This window comes from Pipra filicauda, unplaced genomic scaffold (assembly GCF_003945595.2).
Source record: "Pipra filicauda isolate LSUMZ 115617 unplaced genomic scaffold, ASM394559v2 scaffold150_size2825430_pilon, whole genome shotgun sequence".
NCBI classification, from domain to species: domain Eukaryota; kingdom Metazoa; phylum Chordata; class Aves; order Passeriformes; family Pipridae; genus Pipra; species Pipra filicauda.
The window spans coordinates 2624210-2646003 of record NW_024103996.1 but is presented as its reverse complement, the minus strand read 5'-3'; the positions used below and the strand labels follow the sequence as shown (position 1 = coordinate 2646003).

General features: G+C 40.9%; 2 protein-coding genes across 3 annotated transcripts in view; one reads left to right on the top strand and one right to left on the bottom strand.

The window, feature by feature from the left end:
• Positions 1-21794, top strand: part of DOCK1 (dedicator of cytokinesis 1) — a 277725-nt gene that overhangs the window by 87825 nt on the left and 168106 nt on the right. The window lies entirely within an intron of this gene.
• The window catches only part of INSYN2A (inhibitory synaptic factor 2A), a 42375-nt gene continuing 22130 nt past the window's right edge, over positions 1550-21794 (bottom strand). The window contains exons 3-4 of the mRNA XM_027737069.2: positions 13797-13868; positions 1550-4406 (exon numbers count right to left, since the gene is read on the bottom strand). Of these exons, the coding sequence (XP_027592870.2) occupies positions 4223-4406; positions 13797-13868 (256 nt within the window). The 3' untranslated portion in view covers positions 1550-4222. The remainder of the gene's footprint in view (positions 4407-13796; positions 13869-21794) is intronic.

Below are 21794 nucleotides of genomic sequence, written 5' to 3'. Positions count from 1 at the left end.
CCCTGCCCATGGCAGAGGGTGGGACTGGATGATCTTTAAGGTCCCTCCCAACCCAAACCGTTCCATGGTTCTGTGATTCAATTTCCCAAAGCAAACTGGGATTTTAACTCCCAACAGTCTGTCCTGAAGAACAGGCTCTGAACACGTAGTGGTCTGTGGGGAACAAAGTCAGTGTGAAAACCTGCTGAGATCAGGGCAAAAACTCCTATTTTGGATATTCTTGGGATGTGTGACTAGGAAGCAGTGGACAGGAGAGGCCTTGATGGCTTTACTGATGGGTGGAGTGTTTCCCTTGTCACTTCTTTCCCCACTCTACGCTTGAGGACAAAGATGTGGTGAAACCAGGACAGAAATGATGCAGAAGTCATCAGCAAATAAAGAAAGGGATTTGTGGTGAGATGCAGAAGCCATCTGAGGTCCATGTGCAGGAGATGCAGAGGTGGCCCTTGGTGCTAGAGAAGCTCTGTGGGATGCAGGTGACACGGGTCACAGGGAGGAGGGGCTGGAGGCAGGAGTAAAGTAGAGAGTGTGGCTCTGATGGGGAGCAACTTAAGGACAAATAATCAGTCAATCCAGGACAGTGGTGGATTATCCATCTCCTGGCACCTTCCAGGCTGGAGACCTTTCTGAAAGGCAGTAAAATACAAGAGCAAATCTGTATAAAATATGAATTATTGAGAGTCACAGGAGAGAGTTCTGAGGCTACAGTTATTTAGGAGTTGAAGCTGTTTGTAAATTATCTTTCTGTGCCTTAAAATCTGTCTAGTTCAGGGTTAATGGATTCCAAAATGTTGATGACAGCTTCATTTTCTTCACTGGAATTCTTCAGTGTGAAAATACTTTGTTTTATTGAATCACATGTTTTTTCTTCTCTTTCAAAATCATTTGAAATTACATCCTGCAAACTAAATTTCACAGCAAGTGAAGTGGGATTTTTTTTGTGTTGTCAAACCATCACCATGCAGTGATGGGTAGGGACCATTCCCTACCAACATTTATGGGAAGAAGCTGCATCCTCCTAATCAAATGGCCAGCAAATTTGTAGCTCTCCCCTTATTTTAATGAACCACAGATGTATTTTGTGGTCGCTGAAATATGACAATTTTTCATGCTGTTCCTTTCTTTCTCTTGTGTTGGTGGATTTTCAGTGGCAATCCAGTTAAATTCCAGACATATAATGTGTGCTGCTACCCAGATCCTAAAGAACTGGGATAATCTAACAGCAGATTGGAAAGTCCGTGAAAAATGACCCTATTTGATTTGAAAAAGTAATTAACCTTTAAAACATCAAGTGAGATTAAAGGCAGGGATGGTGGTTTTGCATCTCAGGCAAGAAAAAGCAAACACTCTGTACCCACAGTAGGATTTTCCAGTTTTAATCATGATTTTTTTCAGTTTATCCTGATTTTTTTTTAAACTATTTTTTACAGTGATTTTTAATCTTTAAGAAACCAAGGGCTACTCACAGGGATGGTGTTTCCTCAGAGTTCTAAACCAAAGGATGGAACTGTTGCTTCGTGGAAATTACGGACTCAAATCGCAAGGGATATAAAATCACTGCAGTATTTATTGGCTAAAAAGTATTTTGAAGCAGGAAATGGGAGAAGTGCAGATAGAAAATCAGTGTATGAAGTGCAGGGGACTGTCAGTGAATGCAGCAAAGCCACACTGAAAGTAAAAATGCATTTTCCTTGTCATAACCTCAGAGATCTTCTACAGGAGGGTGAAAACAGCCTGGTGTCAGTCACATTTAACTAAAAGCTCTAAAGAATTAGGGTTGGGTTTGTTTGTTTTTTTTTTTTCTCTTGGTGTCTATCTAACCTGAGCCTGAGTGATTCTAAAGGCAATACAATATGATACATTTTACACACTTGCAAAAACATTTTATTACAAATTACATGGGAGGGTAGGAGAGGACACGAGATGCCGGGTGGGAAGCCAGACTTGATGGATGTTTGCTTTTCCCAGGTTTTAAAAAAATGTAAAAAATTAAAAATTTGCAACTTCTTTAAGAAAATAACCTGGACACGGACAGAACACGCCATGAGAACGTTCCCTTTCAGCTCTTTGTTTCACCAGTCTGTCATTCCCTCTCTTGTTTTCCGGGATTCCAGAAGCTCTGGATGAGTCAATAACCACACGGAAACAGGTTTGGTGTCACACACAAACAGCTTCATGGGCAAAGCTACTGAGGTGGTGACACTACAAGGATTTTGGAACTGATTGCCACGGAGAGATGGTTTAATTTCTTTAAAAAACCCAGCACTAGGCATGTGAGCACGGAAGAGTTCATGAATTATTAACATTATTTTAAAATAATACTGGATACTGCTGTGTGTTCCTTGTTCTGTCTGTATTTGAGATTTCTTTCACCTTAGGGAAAACAAAATAGTATTTTTTAGTTTGGAAATATTCTGAACCATGTCAGGTGGGCTGTCATGTAAACAGTTCTATATTTTTAATTAAAAACAATATAAAATACATGAAACACATTTTTTTTTTCCCATGTGAAACAATGGCACTTCCTTCCTGGTGCACAGGATCACCTTCCTAATCCTTCAACTTCCACCAAAGGATTCCAGGATACTTGTTTCTGTGCAAGAACTCGTAGCCCTCTTGAAGTTTTACTGCAAAGGTGCCTTTATTCCATGAAAACAGACTGAAATTAATTTTGGGCTGGCCATGGACATCACCTGTATTCCCAATTTAACTTCCTTTTCTTGCTCTTTTGGGGGGAAAAACAACCCAGTTATTTTCCTCCATTTTCCTTGTAGTAATGGATTGGCTGCTGAGCTAAGAGGAAAAATAGTGTCAAGGAAAACCCTTCCAGCACTTTTAGTGTGTGCAAACTAAAGATCACATTTCTTCCACCTAAAGGCTGAGGAATTGGTACCTTAAAGCTGCTGCAGGTGATGCAATTTCAAACCCCAGTTTGTCACATGACACTCAAGTTATCTGAAATCCTTAAAAAATCCCCCAGAACAAAAGACAGCAGGATTCCCACTCGCTGGCCCCTTCTAACATGAGGAATTTTTCCACCCATGGTCATTTTAGATGCAAGTTTAATGACAGTAACAAACACTTAAAGGAAAATGCTGCAGTTTATAAGTCAGAGCGAAATTTAAAGTGCCATTTAAAAAAGGAAAACCAAAATAATATTAGGAAAAAAAAAACTGCTTCACATCTCTCCCCTAAGTGTGTATCAATTAGCAAGTACAATTAATAGATTGAGATATAAATTATAATAAGTTGGGAAACCCATCTGAGAAGCTTAGTAAATAAACAGCATTTAAAATTCCAGCTCCTTTCCAAGCAGGTTTCGTCACGTGCTGCAGACTAGAAATTTCCTGGTGCCTTCTGCAATAGTGGAGAGGTTTTCCAAAGACTTACAAAAAATACTAAATTATGGCAAATGCCAACAATCCAGATTATGATTGTTCTGTTTGTGGGGTTGGGTTTGGTTTCCTGTGCCAGAATGTGTCGTTTAGACCTTTTGGGTACCAAAAGTGACATCGAGATTGTCCTGTAGCCTTGACCCTGTGAGCTTGGTGTGGTTAAAGGCCTGTCCTGATTTTGGGAAGTTTCTGGAGATGAGCAACCAACTGGTTGTTCTGGTGATGAGGACACAGCTAAATCAGAGATGGTGTGGAAATGTGAGAGCTTGGTTGGAGTCTACGTCGCGTGAAGGCAGGAACACACAGTCAGGGCTCGGGGACGTCGTGGCCTCGGGCCACGGGAAAAATTGTGCTTTGTCCAGGATTTCTGTGCTGAAAACTGCACTCCCCAATCAACATGGATCTGTAAAACTGACACCACTGCAAACATAAGGCTTGCTTGTTTTTTGTTTTTCCCACCTACCCCCCAGAAGGCTTTAAAACAAGGTGATGTTTCGGAGCGGACGGGAGGAGCCTACGGTTTAACAGGTTAGAACGTGATGCTTTCAGATCTGAGGAGGGGGAAATAGTTTTGCTTTCCATCTCTGTCCAAATTTCCATTCAGGTTTTACATCCCACATTGGCAAACTGCAAATAAAAGTGGGCAAGGTGTTCCCTGACCCCTTGCTCCGGTGAGTCCAAAGGTACAAAGGCCTTTTTGGTACATACGGTGAGAACTGGACGCTGCCGTTGGCCAGGAACCCTCCTTGATCCACCACGATCCTGTCAGAGATGATGGATAGAACTCCAAATATTTTTCAAAGAAGGCCTTGAACTCCACACTTGGGTTAAAGGAACCAGAGTTTCCATCTTCCATGCTTTTTTGATTCAGTTTTGGATTTTTGCTTGGGAGTAGAGGAGTAGCTCTCCTGAGAATAAGGCAAAGGTGCAACCTGAGTTTCCTCAATGGGATGAAGTTTTCTCAAAACTGGCTGTAGTTTGTCTTCTTGCTGTTTAAAATCCAATTCCACGCTAGAAATGGGAAGGAAAAAAGCAATCAGTTATTAATTGTGATGATAAAAGTATTTCAATTAACCCAACATCCAAGTGTTTAATTTAGAAATTGGAGTAAAAAATAAATGTTTAAGTTAAAGGGAAGGGTCAAAAAAAGGACATTGTGCAAAAGAAAAGTGGGAATGAGATTGTTCAGCCTTTCCTGCGGGTTAGGAGGGCCTTGAGGATTATGGGAGGAATAATTCCTCCTGTGGAGGAATGATCTTTGAGGGCTTCCAGGCTTGGTTTTCCCTCCTGTCTGGGTGCCCTGGGAACAGCCAACCAGGCACTGCATCCTTGTGCTTTTGGAAAAGCTGACGGGTTGGCCATAAGCAATTGGGCAGTTTCTTTACCTGACGTATTTCTTGCCAGTTTTACCCTGAAATAGATTAATTTCAGTAAATTAAACCAAATATCACCAAGCTACTGTCATATGTATAGAGTCATGTACATGTGTGGAAGAATAAATAAATAAATTAAAAGGCAATTCTCTTGCAGAGCAGCCTTGCATTTAAAAAATAGGCTGAGGCTCTAAAATTCCCCTCCTGAATTCTAAACACTGTGTTGGCTACAAAATCCTGCCAGCAATTAAGAACCATAATCAAGATGAAATTACAATCCCCATTCCACCAGGATGCTACAGAGGGCTTTGAGTTAACCTTATAAATCAAAAGAAACATGTTCTAAAATTCGGGAAAAATCCTGTCTGATGATGGAAATGGAATTTGGACCCCTCAGAAATATCCTGGAACTTGATGGTTTTGGTTGGTGCAGCAGCCTCTGGCCACGTTCTGCACTGAGGCTTTTCCCATCTTGTGCATCACATTACAGAATATTTTGGGCTGGAAGGGACTTTTAAAAGTCCTCTAGTCCAACCCCATTGCAGGAGGGCCCTGGATATCAGAGGATGGATTGAAAAGGGTGAAATTAAGGGAATTTAGACACTAGGGTTCATTTATTTCCTTCCTGCCTTTTGCTGGATATTTTAAATGTAGCAGTTCATGGCTGTTGGGCACTTGAGAGGTTCCCTGTCCACCTCCACAGCTGAGGGGTCCTTGGCTTTGCACTGGCTCCCTTCATCATTAATGTGAAATTGTTGTTCCTGGACTTAAATTCACTTTGAATTAGTATTAAATGTGTTTTCTGAGCTATTTCTGCCCTTCCTTGCTGGGCACAAACCACTGGAGAGGTGAGATCTGCTTCCCCAGGCCTTGTACTCCCAGTGGAGCTCGTCCAAAAAGAGATTTTAAAAGATTTGGTACTACTACCCCTGTCTGGCCTAAAGAGTAAGGATCTAGTACAGAACACTTAAAGCCATTTCAAATCCATGGGAAATGTTGGTGCACAGCCTTTGTAAACTGAATATCCTCTAATACCATCTGCTGACTTAGGCAGGGCTTATCTTCCTCTTAGGGTGGAGGAGAAGGAATCAAAGATGCTGGGAGAAGGATAAGGACAATTTTGTGCTTGGTTTTATTAAGACCTGATGAGTCTGTCTGGAAGGAGTTCCAGGGAAGCCAAAGAAAAGGATACTGGAAGGGTGTGAGGGCTTTTTGCATCTGGCTGTGCCTAGTTTAGTGTTTGGTTGGCTTTGCATCAGCCTGTGCCTAGTTTGGTGCCTGGTTTAACTGTTCAATCCATCCCTAGCAAAAGTGTCAGCATTTTAGTGATGTGGAGTTATTTGGATAAACCTTGTAACAGCAGAGAAGAGAGATACATTAGGTAAGAGTTCAAATATAGAAAGTATTTTGCCCAGCATTATGTTTTTAGTGACTAAAAAGCCATTTGAAATCAAAGAGGATAATTTAAGAATTCCCAGCTCTGTGCTGGAAGTGGAGAATCTTGACTTTGCAGGAGGCAGCTGTTGGGCATTGTGTTCCTGCAGAAGCACATTCTGACCCCACTGATTAATATCCCTCCTTGCTGATGAAAGAACAGTGTTGTCTTCACTGATAACACATTCCTGTGTGCACTTTAGCTGGCAAAAAGCAGATTTTAGAGAAGTGCAGCATTAATTCAGTGGGGAGATGGGGAGATCAGTCCATGGGGAATGTCCCAGAACAAAAATGCTGTTGGTGACACAGCAAGGAAATCTCAGAAGGAAGGGGATGCTCTTCTAAGAGCTCTCTAAATCTCATTTAAAGGGCAGCATTTGGCTGGTTTGTTTCTCAGGATAAATTTTTTGGGGAAAAAAAAGGCCTTTTCAGCTCTGGCATTGCCAGAGTTCATTTTGACTTCTTTCAAGAGTTATTCTTGCAGGGGAGCTCTTAAGAGCTGCTGGAAATTGCTGCAAGAGAGAAATTGTTATAAAAACCCTTCGCTGAACAGAGTAACTTTTTACATAACCAATTTCTATTAAAGACAGACCTCAAGAGAAAAAAAGCATCTTATTTCCAGACCATCTGACAAACCCCATGTTATTGCCATTTTCAGCTCAGGCTTTCAGCCTTTCACATCCAAATGAAATATTTTGCTTCTGAAGGGTATAAAGAGGCTGCATGAAAAACATCCGTTTTATTTCAGCATTTGGAAGTGTAAATTTTGCAGAATAATTGATTGGTGTCTCTCAAGATCAGTTTATCCAGCTTTAGAGGTGTTTTATTGGGCCAGTTCCCTTCAGGCAAATAATCTGTGTGCTTGCAAACTTAGGTTTCAGTTTATACCTGTTTATGCTGCAGTAACAAGACAGTTCTTTACTTTTCTTCTTATTATTTAATTTTTCTTAAAATTTCTTTAAAAATTAAAGAACTACTTATTCTTTAATTTTTTTAAAGCATCCTTCTAAATTAGCTATAGCTCACTTTATTTTTACTTTTGATATCAAACATTAATCGCCATCAGTCATCATTCACAGAATTCCAGACTGGTTTGGCTTGGAAGGGACCTTCAGGATCATCTCATTCCATGGGCAGGGACACCTTCCACTAGCCCAGGTTGCTCCAAACCCTGTCTAACCTGGCCTTGAGCACTTGCATGGATTAAATTCAGGAAGAATTTCGTATTTGTAGGAATTATTGATAGTTTTGTTATAGAGCTGAAGATTTTTCCAGGTCTTTCACTCCTAAATTTGATTTTGTCACCTGTCACAGCTCTGACATCCTGTTTTGCTTGGTGCTATTTCTGTCCCTCAGTATCTATAGGTGTCCTCCCTCCAAATGACCTTTTCCTGAAATATCCTCTGTACCATGTGCCTCTTTTCACTTTCAAACTTGGGTTTTGTCCCATAAGCCTCCCTGTAATAACTCCATTAACTTAATTATCCAGGACTCCGTGTTCTTCTGCTGTTACACACGGAGGTGAGAATTATTTGCTTCAGAAGCATTTTTTCCTAGATAATATAATAATATTTTTCAAGAGCCTGACAATTGTGAAGAAACCCGACAGAAACAAGAGATAAATCCATTATATAATGCCAGCAGCACAAACCTTGGCCTCACACACCTTAGCAGGACATCCTAAAGCTTCTCTTAATTACACTATTGTTAAATTTGGAACACTGGGTCAGGGTTTTTCCATGTTCAATGCATGTCTCAAATTCTTCTTCCAGTGCAGAGCAATGAACTGGTTTTGTGAACAACTATAAACAGGACAATTCTATCTCTGATAAATACTTTGGTTTTCTGGGTTTTCTCCCCACAATAACTCTGTACTTACACGGTTTTCAGCCAGAACTTTGCATTTTAGGGCAGTTGCCTGTATATTGGTATTTCCATCAAAGTCTTTCCTATGAAAAGTTGGCCAAGTAAAACCAAATAACAGCTCTTTGAGAACTTAATTTTGATGTGCTCATTAAACACCAGGAAGAACTTTGTAATTAAGATGTCTGTAATCCCTTCACAGTAAGAATGGTTTGGGTTGGAAGGGATCTTAAAAGCTCATCCAGTTCACCCCCTGCCACGGGCAGGGACACCTTCCACTAGCCCAGGTTGCTCCAAGCCCTGTCCAACCTGGCCTTGGACACTTCCAGGGATGGGGCAGCCACGGCTTCTCTGGGCAACCTGTGCCAGGGCCTCACCACCCTCACAGCCAACAATTCCTTCCCAATATCCCATCTACCCCTGCCCTCTGGCAGGGGGAAGCCATTCCCCCTTGTCCTGTCCTTCCATCCCTTGTCCAAAATCCCTCTCCAGCTCTTCTGTCAGGGACTTGAGGAATTGATGTGGATTTTCTGGATTTGGCTTTGTTTTTTTAACTATTTTGAGAACTTAGTTAATTTATTTTTTGCATGCAGGCAGCAGTGAACCTTTGCTAATTTAGTTGCTTTTTGAGGGATTGAAAGCAGAGTTTGAGGAGTGATAACCATTGGGATTAAGCATATGGACTGTGGGAGGGGATCAAGCAATAGGCTTAGAGGTAGGAATGGGTTTTCTTATTTTCTAGCACAGTCACACATTATTGTCATGAATCCTTTTAAGACTGTGAGATGCTGATGATCTGTTGGGTACTGCAGGGTTGCTGAATCAGAGGGATTCAGATTCAGGATTAGGTTGCCGAGGGTTTGATCAGGGAATCATAATCCCAGAATGGTTTGTGTTGGAAGGGACCTTACAGCCCATCAAGTTCCACCCCCTGCCATGGGCAGGGACACCTTCCACTAGCCCAGGTTGCTCCAAGCCCCGTCCAACCTGGCCTTGGACACTTCCAGGGATGGGGCAGCCACAGCTTCTCTGGGCAACCTGTGCCAGGGCCTCGCCACCCTCACAGGGAAGGATTTCTCTAAACCTACTCTGTTAGTTTGAAGCCATCCCCCTTGTCCTGTCACTCCAGACCCTTGGAAATAGTCTTTCTCCTTCTTTCCTGAGGGCTCCTTCAGGTCCTGGAAGGTCAGAGTCAGGTCACCCCAAAGCTTCTCTTCTCCAGGCTGATCAATCCCAGCTCTCTCAGCCTTTCTTCACAGCAGAGCTGCTCCAGCCCTCTGATCATCGTGGTGCCTCCTCTGGACTCTCTCCAGCAGCTCCATGTCCTTCCTCCACTTGTCTGTTGTCACCTCCAAGGCTGGAGCCTGCGAAGGCTCCAGGCAGCCCTTCCCTCTGCTCTCATTTCAGGTGACACCCCTTCAGTTCACCTTTTTATCCTGCAGTTTCCAACGTTAAGCCCAAATCCTCCAAGCATTTATAGAGCAGCTGAACCCTTTGAATTTAGGTCGAATAGGTGAAGCAGGAATTAAAGAATTTCATCCTGTCTCTTCCTGGGTCACGTTAATTGGATGACATGGCATTAGTTTGTACCACATCTTGGAAAAACAGGATCCAGATAAGCACTAATCACTTGGAAATTACCTTAATGCACTTTCCAGCACATTAAATTTCCTATTGCAACCCAAAAATCCCCAAAGCCTGGGATCCAAAGCCCTGCCAGCATTAATAAGCCACCAAGATCCATTTTTCCCACTAAGTATCTTACAGTCTAGAGATAAGATGAGAACATATAAATTAATTAATGTGGGTAGGAAATAAAAAGGTGATGAAAATGACTATTCTAATCATTTAATCACCTGATTTTATTAGACTGTTGCAATTTTAGGGATTGATGCCTTATGTTCACTTTGTATGACCATATTTATTAATTTTAATAATTAGTAAATTAAATATCTAACCTTTACATGTGGGTTCCTTGCTAACTTTTAGCTTTATCCCTCTATTATAACACATTTCTCTTGCAGATTTTATAGTGAATTGCATTTAATAGATTCTAAGAATACATTTTCTGTTGAATAATGTGAGTCCACCTTAGATTAATATCAAATAAAAATACAGCAGCATAAATCAACATTTCAAAGGAGTAAAAAGCAACCAGAGTAATGGTTGGTACCACTTGGGGTGATTCCTCCCCTGCAAAGAACAATAATGCAGAGCTGAATTCTTGTTCTCCGTAGGCAGAAATTGGTTGGGATTTGATCTCCTAAAAGTTTCCTTCCAGAAGCCAAGGTAGCCTTGTAAAAGCTACTGAGTATTCCTGACCTTTCCCAGTAAAGGGAAATCCAGCAGGAATCCTCCAAGATGCTCCTTCACAGAAGTAATTCCTGCTAAAGGCCTAAGAATATTGCACAAAACATTACAAAGAAGCCCCCTTTTCTCCTCCAGATTTCTGCTCAAGGATTAAAATTCACCCAGGCTGGGAAATTAAACAGGAGCAGAAAGGACAGTTCCAGGAAAAGATAATTACAGAATAAACCAGGCTGTGGAGATTTGAGTCCACGTGGGTTTTGGGTGTTTCAGATTGATACAGGGACTGCATAATAATGCAATTTCTTCTTAATAGCAAGATTTCGCTTCATTTCAGTATTTAAGTTGACTTTATCCTGGAAATATATACCCTGATAAAACTTATTTTAAAAATGTCAGTGGTGAATCAACATTAGTTTGTAAAGTAGAGACGTGGACATTTGTCTTGTGTTTGTAGAGGATGATTTTGAAACTGTTCTGTGACCTGGGGTCATGAGAGATTGATACTGATGGGGAAAATGATAAAGTGGTTGGTTGTTTTTACCATTTCATCACATTTTTGGGTCCTATTTTAAATACAGTCTGGAAATGACTATAAAGACACGATGCTGAATAATTTTAGTGACAGTTTTAAGTCTGTGGCTCGTCTGATGCAGTGGAAGAAAATGTCAGTGACTCCTATGTCTGGAGCTCCAAGTTCCTGAACATATTGCAGAAATAAGCAGAATTTTGAGGAAAATAGAGTATCTAAATGTGGATGTTTTTCTTTTCTTCCTGATTTCTAAAACAGTTTCAGGCTTTGGTACCTTTTCTTTTTAATACTGTTTAATATTTGATTGTCAGTTTCCTACTTATTTAAGAAAAATGAGAAAGTTTTCCTTTTTTTTTTTTAATACTAAGAAATATGTATTCTTTTCAATATAAAGAGAAAACAGTGTAAAAGTAGATTTGTAATCTTAGCAAAAATTTAAATTTAACACGCAAAATAACTATTGCCAAAAGGAATTTTTACTAACAGTATTGATGGTTTTGATGCTAAAAACCCTACAAGGTACAACAGGGTTTTTTTCTGTTGCCTTCTACACTGTCTCTGGCTTCTGTGCTACATTATATTAATACTCTGAAAATTCGTCTTGAGTGGGAAGAATTGAATTCCATGGATTTCCACCTTCTCACCTGTGCTATACCTGGCACTGCAGGATGCAGTTGGGTAACCTAATCCTTCCTCTAAGATGCTGTTTCACTGCAGTTTAAAAATATACATTTGAAACAGCTCTAATTTTTTTTTTTTTATGTTAGAGCGTTCAAAATTGAACCATATTTAAACAACCTACACAGTCAATTACGGCAAACTGAAGGTTTTCTCTTTAAATTATTGATTTGTGCAATCAAGGCTTTGGTTATATTTTTATTTAAGTCTTTCCTATGTATTAATTGGGCAAAAGAGCTCAAGACTAAGGACCTCCTGATGTGACAGGGATGTTTCCTCTGGGTTTTACTGCCCCTTGCACAGTTTAAGCTGAGCTTTAATTTTTGGTCCTGAGAGGTGTTTTTGCCTTGAAGAGAAATCAGGTGACTCTGTGCAGTGTTTGACATGTGAACCCTTGGCAAAGGTGCATGTGGATTTAATTAACATCCTCACTAATGAACTGCTGCACTCTGAGGTGTCAGGGAGTAGCTGATTTGTGGAGGAGCAGAAGTTCCTACAAGACAATCTGTCTCAGTGCTGGTTTTATCAGTGAATTCCTGTTTTATCCCTTCTGGCTGCTTATCTTGTCTCAGTAATTCACTTTTCTCGTGATTCCCTGGTTTGCAGTGTCTCTGCTTTTAGGGTTTTTTGCCTGCAGCACTTGTTCTCCTAAACTGGCAAAAAGCTGAGCTGTTTTGTGCTAAAACCTGCCCTGCAAACATGGCTTTAGGCAAATGTCCACTCCAAAGGCAGTTGGGGTGGGAATGGAGAGCTGGCCCTGCCTGTTCCACCATCTCCCATTAGGGAAACGCTTCAAATCTGCTTTTCTGGAGCCGTTTCATTTGCAGGGAGCAAAGGAACCTTCGGGTTTTATTCTTTAACTTGAAATCCACTGCGTAGAAGTCAAGATTTGAAAAAAAAAAAAATCTAATTGGATTTTGTTTCGCTAATGAAACAAGAATAATTCCCTGATGGATTTGTGCTGGGTTGTACCTCCAGGCTGCCCTGAGCCAGAAATTGCTCAGGAAAAGGGAGGCATGGGAGGCTTTGGTTATTTATATGCCTCTAAACATGACTTTAAAGGAGGAATAAAGAAATTAATTGGTTCCTACCCCTGCACAGAACTCTGTTGTGGTTGGGAAGATGGAGCTGAGGGTTTCCATCCTTTTTTCCCCTCACTTCTGTGCAGTGGAGACAATCCCTAAATAAATACCTTCAGCTCTTCTGTCTGAACCAGACTGAGTAGAGAACTAAGGAGTGAGGGGGGAAATCCTACACTTTTCAGTCCTGGGCAACATTTGTACCTTCATTTCAGTTTGTACCTCCATGGAATTGTCACGTTTGCACATTTTCATTTGTGCTGTGGTGCCTGATTTTGTGACACACTCTGAGACATGTTTGTTGTCCTCCTTCCTGCAACGCAGGAAAACATTCAGTTGGTTTTTTAAGGCTCTAATGGAGAAGGACAATTAAGTTGTCAGTATGAGACACATCATCAGACTCGTGGTGGCCTCATGTCATGTTATTCCTTCACTGTGATACAAGGACGTGCCAAAAAAAGGCCTGGGTAGGAGTGTCAGTGTGTAACAATCATGGAATCCCAGAGTGGTTTGGGTTGGAAGGGACCTTAAAGACCATCTCATTCCACCCCCTGCCATGGGCAGGGACACCTTCCACTAGACCAGGTTGCTCCAAATCCAACCTGGCCTTGGGTACTTCCAGGGATGGGGCAGCCACAGCTTCTCTGGGCAACCTGTGCCAGGACCTCATCACCCTCACAGCCCAGAATTCCTTCCCAATATCCCATCTAACCCTGATTTTACTGCTAAAATTCTCTGGATTTAACCCGTATCTGGTTCTCTTTGTTGTACATTCCCTCTCTCCAAATGATTTCCCAAGTCCAGTTGTTACTGCTATAAAAAGAAATTTGGTGTACAGAAGCGTACAAAAGTAAATTTGGAGTTGACTTGTTGGTCAGAAAACCCTAAATATCCCAAAATCTTGAAGCTCCCACCTTGTAGCCCCTCCCATCCCAGAGCTCCAGCAGCACTGACCACGATCATCTATTTCTGATCTGAACATTTAGACTTACACTTGAATTTTATTAATTAGGCCAAGTTAAATTTATGTTGTGTTGATTCGAAAAATCAAGGCCAACCACTGAGCCTTCATTAGTGACTAAATCATGGCTTTCACTCAGGAAAAAATGGGAATATTAATATTTTTTGAACCTACCTATAGATAATACATGCACTGTTCCTGCACGTGTCGCAGTTCGCCGTGTCCTGACCAGTCCGATACGAAAGCCTGGAAAGACAGAACATGAAATCATTAAAACCTAATTTCTTTTAACATATTTTTTTTGTTTTCTATGATTTTTTTTTTCCATAATAATCAGAACTTCAAGATTATTTTTTAAATTTTAATATTGAACACGAAAATCAAGCCATTTAGGAAACCAGGACCACAGTCAGCATATTCAGCTTCCATGAAGAAATTAATTTTTTTGGAGGTGGATTAATATTTTCTCCACTTTCACACTGAGCAAACTTAGCATGGAGCAATAAATTAAATGCATTGTATTAGGAGGAATGTATGGGATATAATACTGCAAAATAGGATATATTTAGAAATTTTGTACCTCTCAGTGAAGTCTGTTTTAGGGATGTTTGTGTCTTAAAAGGAAGAAAATGCCTTTTCAATAACATTTCCTGTACTCATCCAGCCTGCAGCTGTGCTTTGTCGTGCTCTGGTTTGAAGTCTCTTACAGAAGTGACTCTTCATTTACCTGTAATTGTCTCTGATTTGGTCAGTTTTAATTAAAAAGGGGTTTTTAAAGTATGCAGCTGCTTTTTTTTCTACACATTAAAATAAATAAATTAAAAAGAACACAGTTACCTGTCAACATGAATGTCGTGGCGAGTTTAAAATGAAAATTCTTAAGTCAGTATTTATGCATAAGTACTTTGATATTTCTCTGTAAATCACAAATTTAGACTCTTTTAAAGTTATTTTCAGTTTGTTAAATACAAACAGGTATCTGCAAAGTTTCTCCATGCTTGTTTTTAAGTGAAGTGGGGAAATAACTCATGTGGGGAACTTTGAAGATGTCGAAGGTAGATCCAGTCAGGATTACTTCAGGGAATGCTGCTAAAGGTTCTGCCCTGAAACCCAGGACCTTCCTCACCCAAATTATTCGATTGACCTCAAATAATTCAGTGTTGCTTTGTTAACAGGGGCATCTCTGCCCCTTCCCTGCCCATGCAGGGGCAGAGCACCTGCTCCTCTGCTTCCTTGCCAAGGTACAGTAATGAACAATCCAGCAGTAGGAAAAAAATGGCCTTATTTTTTACGTGACAAAATACCCAGCCTATATAACATCAAGTGTTAATGGGAAATTACACCCAAACTGTTTGATGTGCCTGGCCCTCAGATGAGAAATCAGCATTTCTGAAATGCTGCAGGCTGGTTGTTTAGCTTAGAAAATGATCAGCTGGTGCTGACAATGTCAATTTTCTTAAATATTTTAAAGGTTTGAAGATGTGAATATGGGTAGTTGGAAGTTGTGTTGTAGCCAAGTGCTCTGGGGCTCTGGATACAGCTCTTGGCACTCTGGTGGACGGACAAAAGTTCACAACAGGGTAAATCTACTTCTTTTAAGACTTCTTTCCTTCTAAAAGCCAAAGGCAATGTACAGTTCTTGCTGTTCTAGATGATTATTTGGCCTCAAAAGTTGCTTTTTATTTGGAGGAACATGCTCAGATTACATAAATTTTAACATAACACCAAAGGCAAACCATAGTATCATGGAATGGTTTGAGTTGGAATGGACCACAAAGATCATGTAGTTCCATCCTCCCGTGGGCAGGGACACCTTTCACTGTCCCAGGTTGCTCCAAGCCCCGTCCAACCTGGCCTTGGACACTTCCAGGGATCCAGGGGCAGCCACAGCTTCTCTGGGCAACCTGTGCCAGGGCCTCCCCACCCTCACAGCCAAGAATTCCTTCCCCATATCCCATCTGACCCTGTCCTCTTTTGGCTGAGCAAAAGAACTACAAAGCAAAATTTATTCTGTGCTATTTCTGATGGGGGAAAAAAATAGCACTAGTTTATATTTGCTTGTACTTATTATGCTCTCTCAGAGCAGAAGCAAGACCTGTTTTTCATTTCCCCTTTTAAAAATCTTTCAGAAGTCGACATTCAAATGTCACTACTGTTAAACTTAGACTTGTAAAATGTTTTGTTTTTTTTTTCCCCAAGCTATTGATCAGATACTAAAAGCTCTTACTAAAGATACAACATTTAAAGTCTACAGATGAGTTGGCGAAGGCCTTTATTTACTGAGGATATAAAGAATAGTCAATAGTTGCCCTCAGAGGAACGTGCATGACTCTGTGAGGGCCTCTTTATAGGTAAAGCCATAAACATATTGTGGTAGGTGCCACATTCTTTTGTCTTTTTGTTTAAAATTGGTTTCCAGTTGGGACATTTTCATTCATCTCTGTAAGCCTGCAAACAACCATTCAAATTAGTAATTATCTGGCTTGTAGATTAACAGCCTCCTCCTGTGCCAGTCTCTCCTCCTTCCACACAGGTTTCTGCTGATCATGTTCAGCCTCTGCTCTGCTCCTTGAGAAATCATTTAATAGTAAGAGGTTTTCGATAAAATCTTCCAAGTTATAGAATCCCAGACTATTTGAGTTTAAAGGGACCTGACAGCCCATGCAGTCCCACCCCCTGCCATGGGCAGGGACACCTTCCACAAACCCAGTCCAACCTGGCCTTCCCAATATCCCATCTAACCCTGATTTTACTGCTAAAACTCTCTTTTCTCCCCTCATCAGGGTGTTTGAGGCCCGTGGTGGTCACTGTAGGACTGAGAACAGAGGAGAAGGTTTTGCCATAAGCAAAGGGGGTGGAAGAAGAGGGATTTTAAGGCCTCTTGCAGCTTAAACCAATCTGTGATTCTATTATATGATGATCTTTAAATGCACAATAATTCCAGATTTTCATATACTTAAAAACATATTTGTTAGTATAAGGCAGCCTCGTTAAGCTGATGAAAATGGTCCTTTGATATAAGGATTTAAAAATGAGATGATTTTTGCATGATGAGTTTGAAATCCTGATTTCTCAACTGACACATTCAGCTCTGCTTGTTTTAGCATCATTGTCATTCTCAAGCTCCACTGGTTATGGTGATACATTCGTTTTCTAGCTGGATGTTATTTTTCATTAAATTTTCTTAAAGCAATATTTTCCTCATTGAATAATTTTAGCTTTTCAGAGGTGATTTTTTTTACATATTTAGTAATGTTGTCTTCTTTGAACCACCCTGTTAGAATTCTCTGTAAACCCCAAGAACACCCCATGGTGTCCCAGTGTTTGGTTTCCATCAGGCACTTTCAGAGCTCTGTGTTCTGGGAGTGTGTTAGTACAGTATAAATTCAATTATTTCTATATAAATTAATTCTGTTGTTGATACCCCAGGGCTTTGGACTTTTACTTTCTTGTTTTCACATAATTATCTACATAAACACTTGCATGGAATTCATCTCCTTCATGCCAGCAAGGATTTCACTGTTGGCAGAGCATTTCCATGTAAAATTTAGGCTGATTTGCAGTGCAGAATTCCTGAAAAATAGAGTTTCTATCAGCGTTAACTGCTAGAAACAGTTTGTGAGCACAGTCTGGATACCAGGATAAGGAGAGCAGAGTTCTGAGTGATGATGCAGTATTTTGAATAAGCTTTTTTTTTTCTTCCTCTTAAAAAATATTTGGAAGGCATTCCAGTGTAGGAGAGTCAGGTTAGAGACCAAAAACTTGGTTGTTCTTTAGTAGACCAGTGATTATTTTCGGTAAGAAGAAATCCCTTAAAATGAGAAATCTTTCACAAAACAAAGATTCCTACAGAAAATCTGTCATCTTTTTAGAGAAATGCAAGTTGGTTTTGGTCTGGTTTAGATCCAAAGTGGAATTCTTCCCTTGGAACTGAGGGAGATGCCTGGCAGCCAGGAGTTCCCTCCGAGCTGGGACTCCCTTGGGCATTGTGCTTCACCTAAAGATAATCTCAGCACTACAGCCTTGCAGCTGGTTGTATTAATCTTAATATCTTGATTTTGGGAATCCCTCACTGGTTTATGTATAAGGATATGACATTTTTTAACTCCAAGCTCAGTCTCTCCCTTTTTCCATCCATTCTTCAGGATGGTTCAGCTTAGTTGTCGTGAGGTTGGGCTTGACCTGTCCGGTGTGAGAGTTGGATGTGCCTGTAATCCCAGAATCACAGAGTGGTTTGGGTTGGAGGGGACCTTCAGGATCAGCTTGTTCCACCCCCCTGCCCGTTGCAGGGACACCTTCCACCAGTCCAGGTTTCTCCAAGCCCTGTCCAACCTGGATGGTGGTGCTGGTACCACAGCGTGAGGGCACCATGTGCCAGCTTTGCCTTCTGACACGAGTTCCTTCTCAACATCTACTTCTGACTTCAGGAATAAGACCCAAATCTAGGCCTTTGCCCTGTGAACCAGCAACCTGGTCTGGTGGAAGGGAACTGGGAACTCCCCAGTTCTTCCTCAGTGATCATAAAACAAAAAATCAGAAACATAAAAGTGATCGCCAAAGAAACGTCAGAAAGATGTTCTAGTTTATATTTGGGGAAATATGCATCTTGAGGGTGCTGAAGGAGATGTTTTGGTTTAATTAGGTTGCTTTCCAAGTTAGTTGGCTACAACCTGTCCTACCTTATGGGTTTTCTTTCCCAAAAACAATGAAGAAAATAGACTTGAGTAACTGTGAGGTTTTCCTGTTTGGGTTTTTTTTAGTCCTATCACCGTAGCAAAGTAAATGTGTTACTGTTCATTCCTGGTTTGATGGGATGGATGTTGATCTGCGAGAAGGGAACTGCAGTGTGTAATGAACTTCTCTAGGATTCATGTTATTCCTGTGGTTTCCTACTGCTTCAGGTCTAAAGTGTGTTGATGTGCACTAAGGAGAAGTCAGTAGTGCAGTAGCTTCATCCTTCCATACCTTACATCCTGGATTTTCTGTTTCCACGTGGGTGTGCAGAGATGGGCAGGTCACAGAATCAGAAAATCCTAGAATGGTTTGGGTTGGAAGCTCATCTCATTCCACACCCTGCACCTTCCACTATCCCAGGTTGCTCCAAGCCCCATCCAACCTGGATTTGAAAGTCCTTCCCCTTGGGAAGGAGATCTCATCTCCACACCAAGTTTTCCACATATTTTTCCTATCTACATTTCATATTATTTTCAGGAGGCTTTCATTTTATTGCAGGTTTGTTTTTTTTTTTAGCATTCTGGGCACAACCTGAACTTAACCTCAATTAACACTCCCAAGTATTAAAATATTATAATGAAGAGCAACCACTTTGCTGACATGGACTGGCAGTAACTAAGAATAGGCTGCAATTTTCAGAGCAGCCTAAGGGGATTACACCCTCTAAATCCCTGGGAAACCCAGAATTTGTGCACTTGCTTGAGACTTTTTTATTTAAATACCAACTGTAACATCAAAATCTTTGCATCTGAACATTTGTATAAATTAGAGACAATGTCGAGCTGAGAGAGGGATCTGTGTGTGCTGATTTGTTTTTAAATGGACGCCTATTAAAAACAAAGCAAAAAAGCAATTTAGAAGGCTAGGCCTCTTACATCTGGATGTCCTCCCTTGTCTGCTGGGATGTAGGGAATATTTGAGATTAATTGAGTTCCTTAATGGCACAATTTTCCAGAAGTGGCTGTGCCTCAGAGTGTGTTGATACTCTGATGGTTATAGATCTGGATGATACTTATGCTCCTCACACTTTTGATGTATCGTCACCACCAAGGAGGATAAACAGACTTTGAGAATTTTTCTTTCTCGATGTTTTTATTACAATATAGTGAAACAAATGATCTGAAGCAGGCAGGGGGCCTTTGAAGTGCTTTGGAAGTGACAGTTCTGGCCGTGCTGAACAGCTGAGGAAGTGCAGACCGTGGTCCTGCTTAAGGCTTTGTATAAATGGGAATTATATTTCCTGGTCCTGCTGGGACTGTTTATGGCACAACTAGTTAAACACACTAATCACAGACTAGTTTGGGTTGGAAGGGACCTTAAAGATCATCTCCTTCCACTTCCCTGCCATAGCTTCCACTAGACCAGGTTGCCCCAATTCCTGTCCAACCTGGCCTAATGTTCCCTGTCTGTACAGAATAATGCTTTAAAAATCAGTGGTTTGGTGGAGAACTTCTTAAAACCTTTGTTTCCTAAAGTATTGCAGAGCTAATATTGCTAAAAAATGTGTTTCAGGAGAAAATTAGCAATGCTGTTATTAACATAATTTGCCTTTTGGCAGAATAAGATCACTGTACCATGAGTGGTTTAGTTGTCCTTATGTCTTCAATAAGTCATGTTTTAGCCACATAAAGTGCAGGAAAATCTCTTGTATGTCCTCTGTAGGTTAAAATAAATCCTGCTTAGCCACAGAGGTTTAGTCTGACCTAGGAAAGATTTGCCATTTTAGCTCAATGGAAACCTCCTAGAAATGCATTTGTGTCAGCAAAATCCTGTTTCTGTAGGATGGAAACCTCTGGTTACCTTAAGAACTTCTGTTCTGCCACCAAACCAGCAGGTCTGTGCAGGTGTAAACACCTTGGGTCAGCCTTTGGCTCATGTAAAAGTGTTCTGAAAAGTCACTTGCCCAGGAGAAAAAAAAAATGTTTTAGCCTTTCTGCTGCTGTGTTTTCATTAAGAAGGTAATTATTAATTAGCAGTTTTCATTTATAGATGAGAGTGATTCAGCCCCAAAAACTCAGGAATGATGCTGTGCTTTGAGCAATCACCTCGAGGCTTTTCTGCTGGATGGAAACATGAAATTGTTCTGTGTTTTTCAGGGGAGCTTTGGGGTTTCAGGTTTTTTATGGTTTTCCTCCTTGGTTTCACCTAAAAACGTTTCCATTTTCCCTGCTTTTTTTTTCTATTCTTCCTGTTTTCCTTTGGTTTTGTTTTCCCCTGGGAGTTGGGAAGCCCTCAGAGAACCACAGAGGTCGAAGTGATCCCAGCTTATGTGCCCCTGGCTGGTTTTCTTTAAGGAGTCACTGAGGATTAAGTAAATCTTATTGAACAGTTTTCCTCTCTCCAACAGACCATCTCCATGGGCAGGGACACCTTCCACTAGCCCAGGTTGCTCCAAGCCCATCCAGCCTGCTCTTGGACACTTCCCCACTTGAACACTCTTTCCTCTCTCCCTTCTTATCCCAGGGCTGATATTATTGATTTGGCTCTACAATGTACAGCAGCTCAATGGTGACATTTTTCAGGCTGTTTCCAAGACAGTAGTTTGTTGTCTTTTCCTGAATCCTGACAGTTGGAAGCAGATGACTAATTTTCTTTTTGAGGTATTTGCACTGTGGGTGTATGGCACGACTCCCACAACAGCAATTCAAGTGCTTTCACCCTGTAAATACATTTTGTATTATACTCAGGTTAGTCAGGGAGTTTTTTTTTTAAAAACAATAAATACATATTTTAATAGGACCGTTGAATGATTTAAAAAACCCACCGAGAATGGAGAGAATTAAAATGTATTTCAAGTGAAATCACAAAATCTTACAGGAATTAGGTGGATACAAGGTTTTGTATCTCTCTTGAATATTTGTGCCTCTGTTGCCTCATCAGAAAAATCAGGAGGATAATTAAAATGTCAAATCTCTGTATTAATAATAATTCAGGGAATTTGTTTGCTCTGGCTGAATAACAACTGTATTGATGGTGTGTAATTGTTAGGCCAAGCACTTCCAGGAGTTATCTGGGAGCACATTCTGGTAGTTAGGCTAAGATGAGGTCTGTTCCTTCATCCCAAATCTCTCTGCTGTGGTTTCCTCCCAACCTCGGGGCTGTTTCTTGGGTGCCCTGAGACTGCTGACCCCGCAGCTCATCATCAGATCTGCTGCACCATCCATCCTTTACTGCAGCTTCAGTGTGGTGATGTTCCTTTTCCCACTTCCCAGTGCTCTTCCACCCCTAAATCCACTGAATTTTAAGATTAATTTTTTGGGAGTAGCTTGTTCGGGGTGAAAATCCATCCCTGCTGCTCCCACCCTGAGTTCCTCAACTACTCAGGGTGAGTAACTCTTAAAACACAACTCCTTGGATTTTGCTTGGCTTGGACATTTCAATTAAGTCCTGCTCACAGGCACTGTTTCTCTAAAGGAGGAAGGATGAGAGAAATACAAA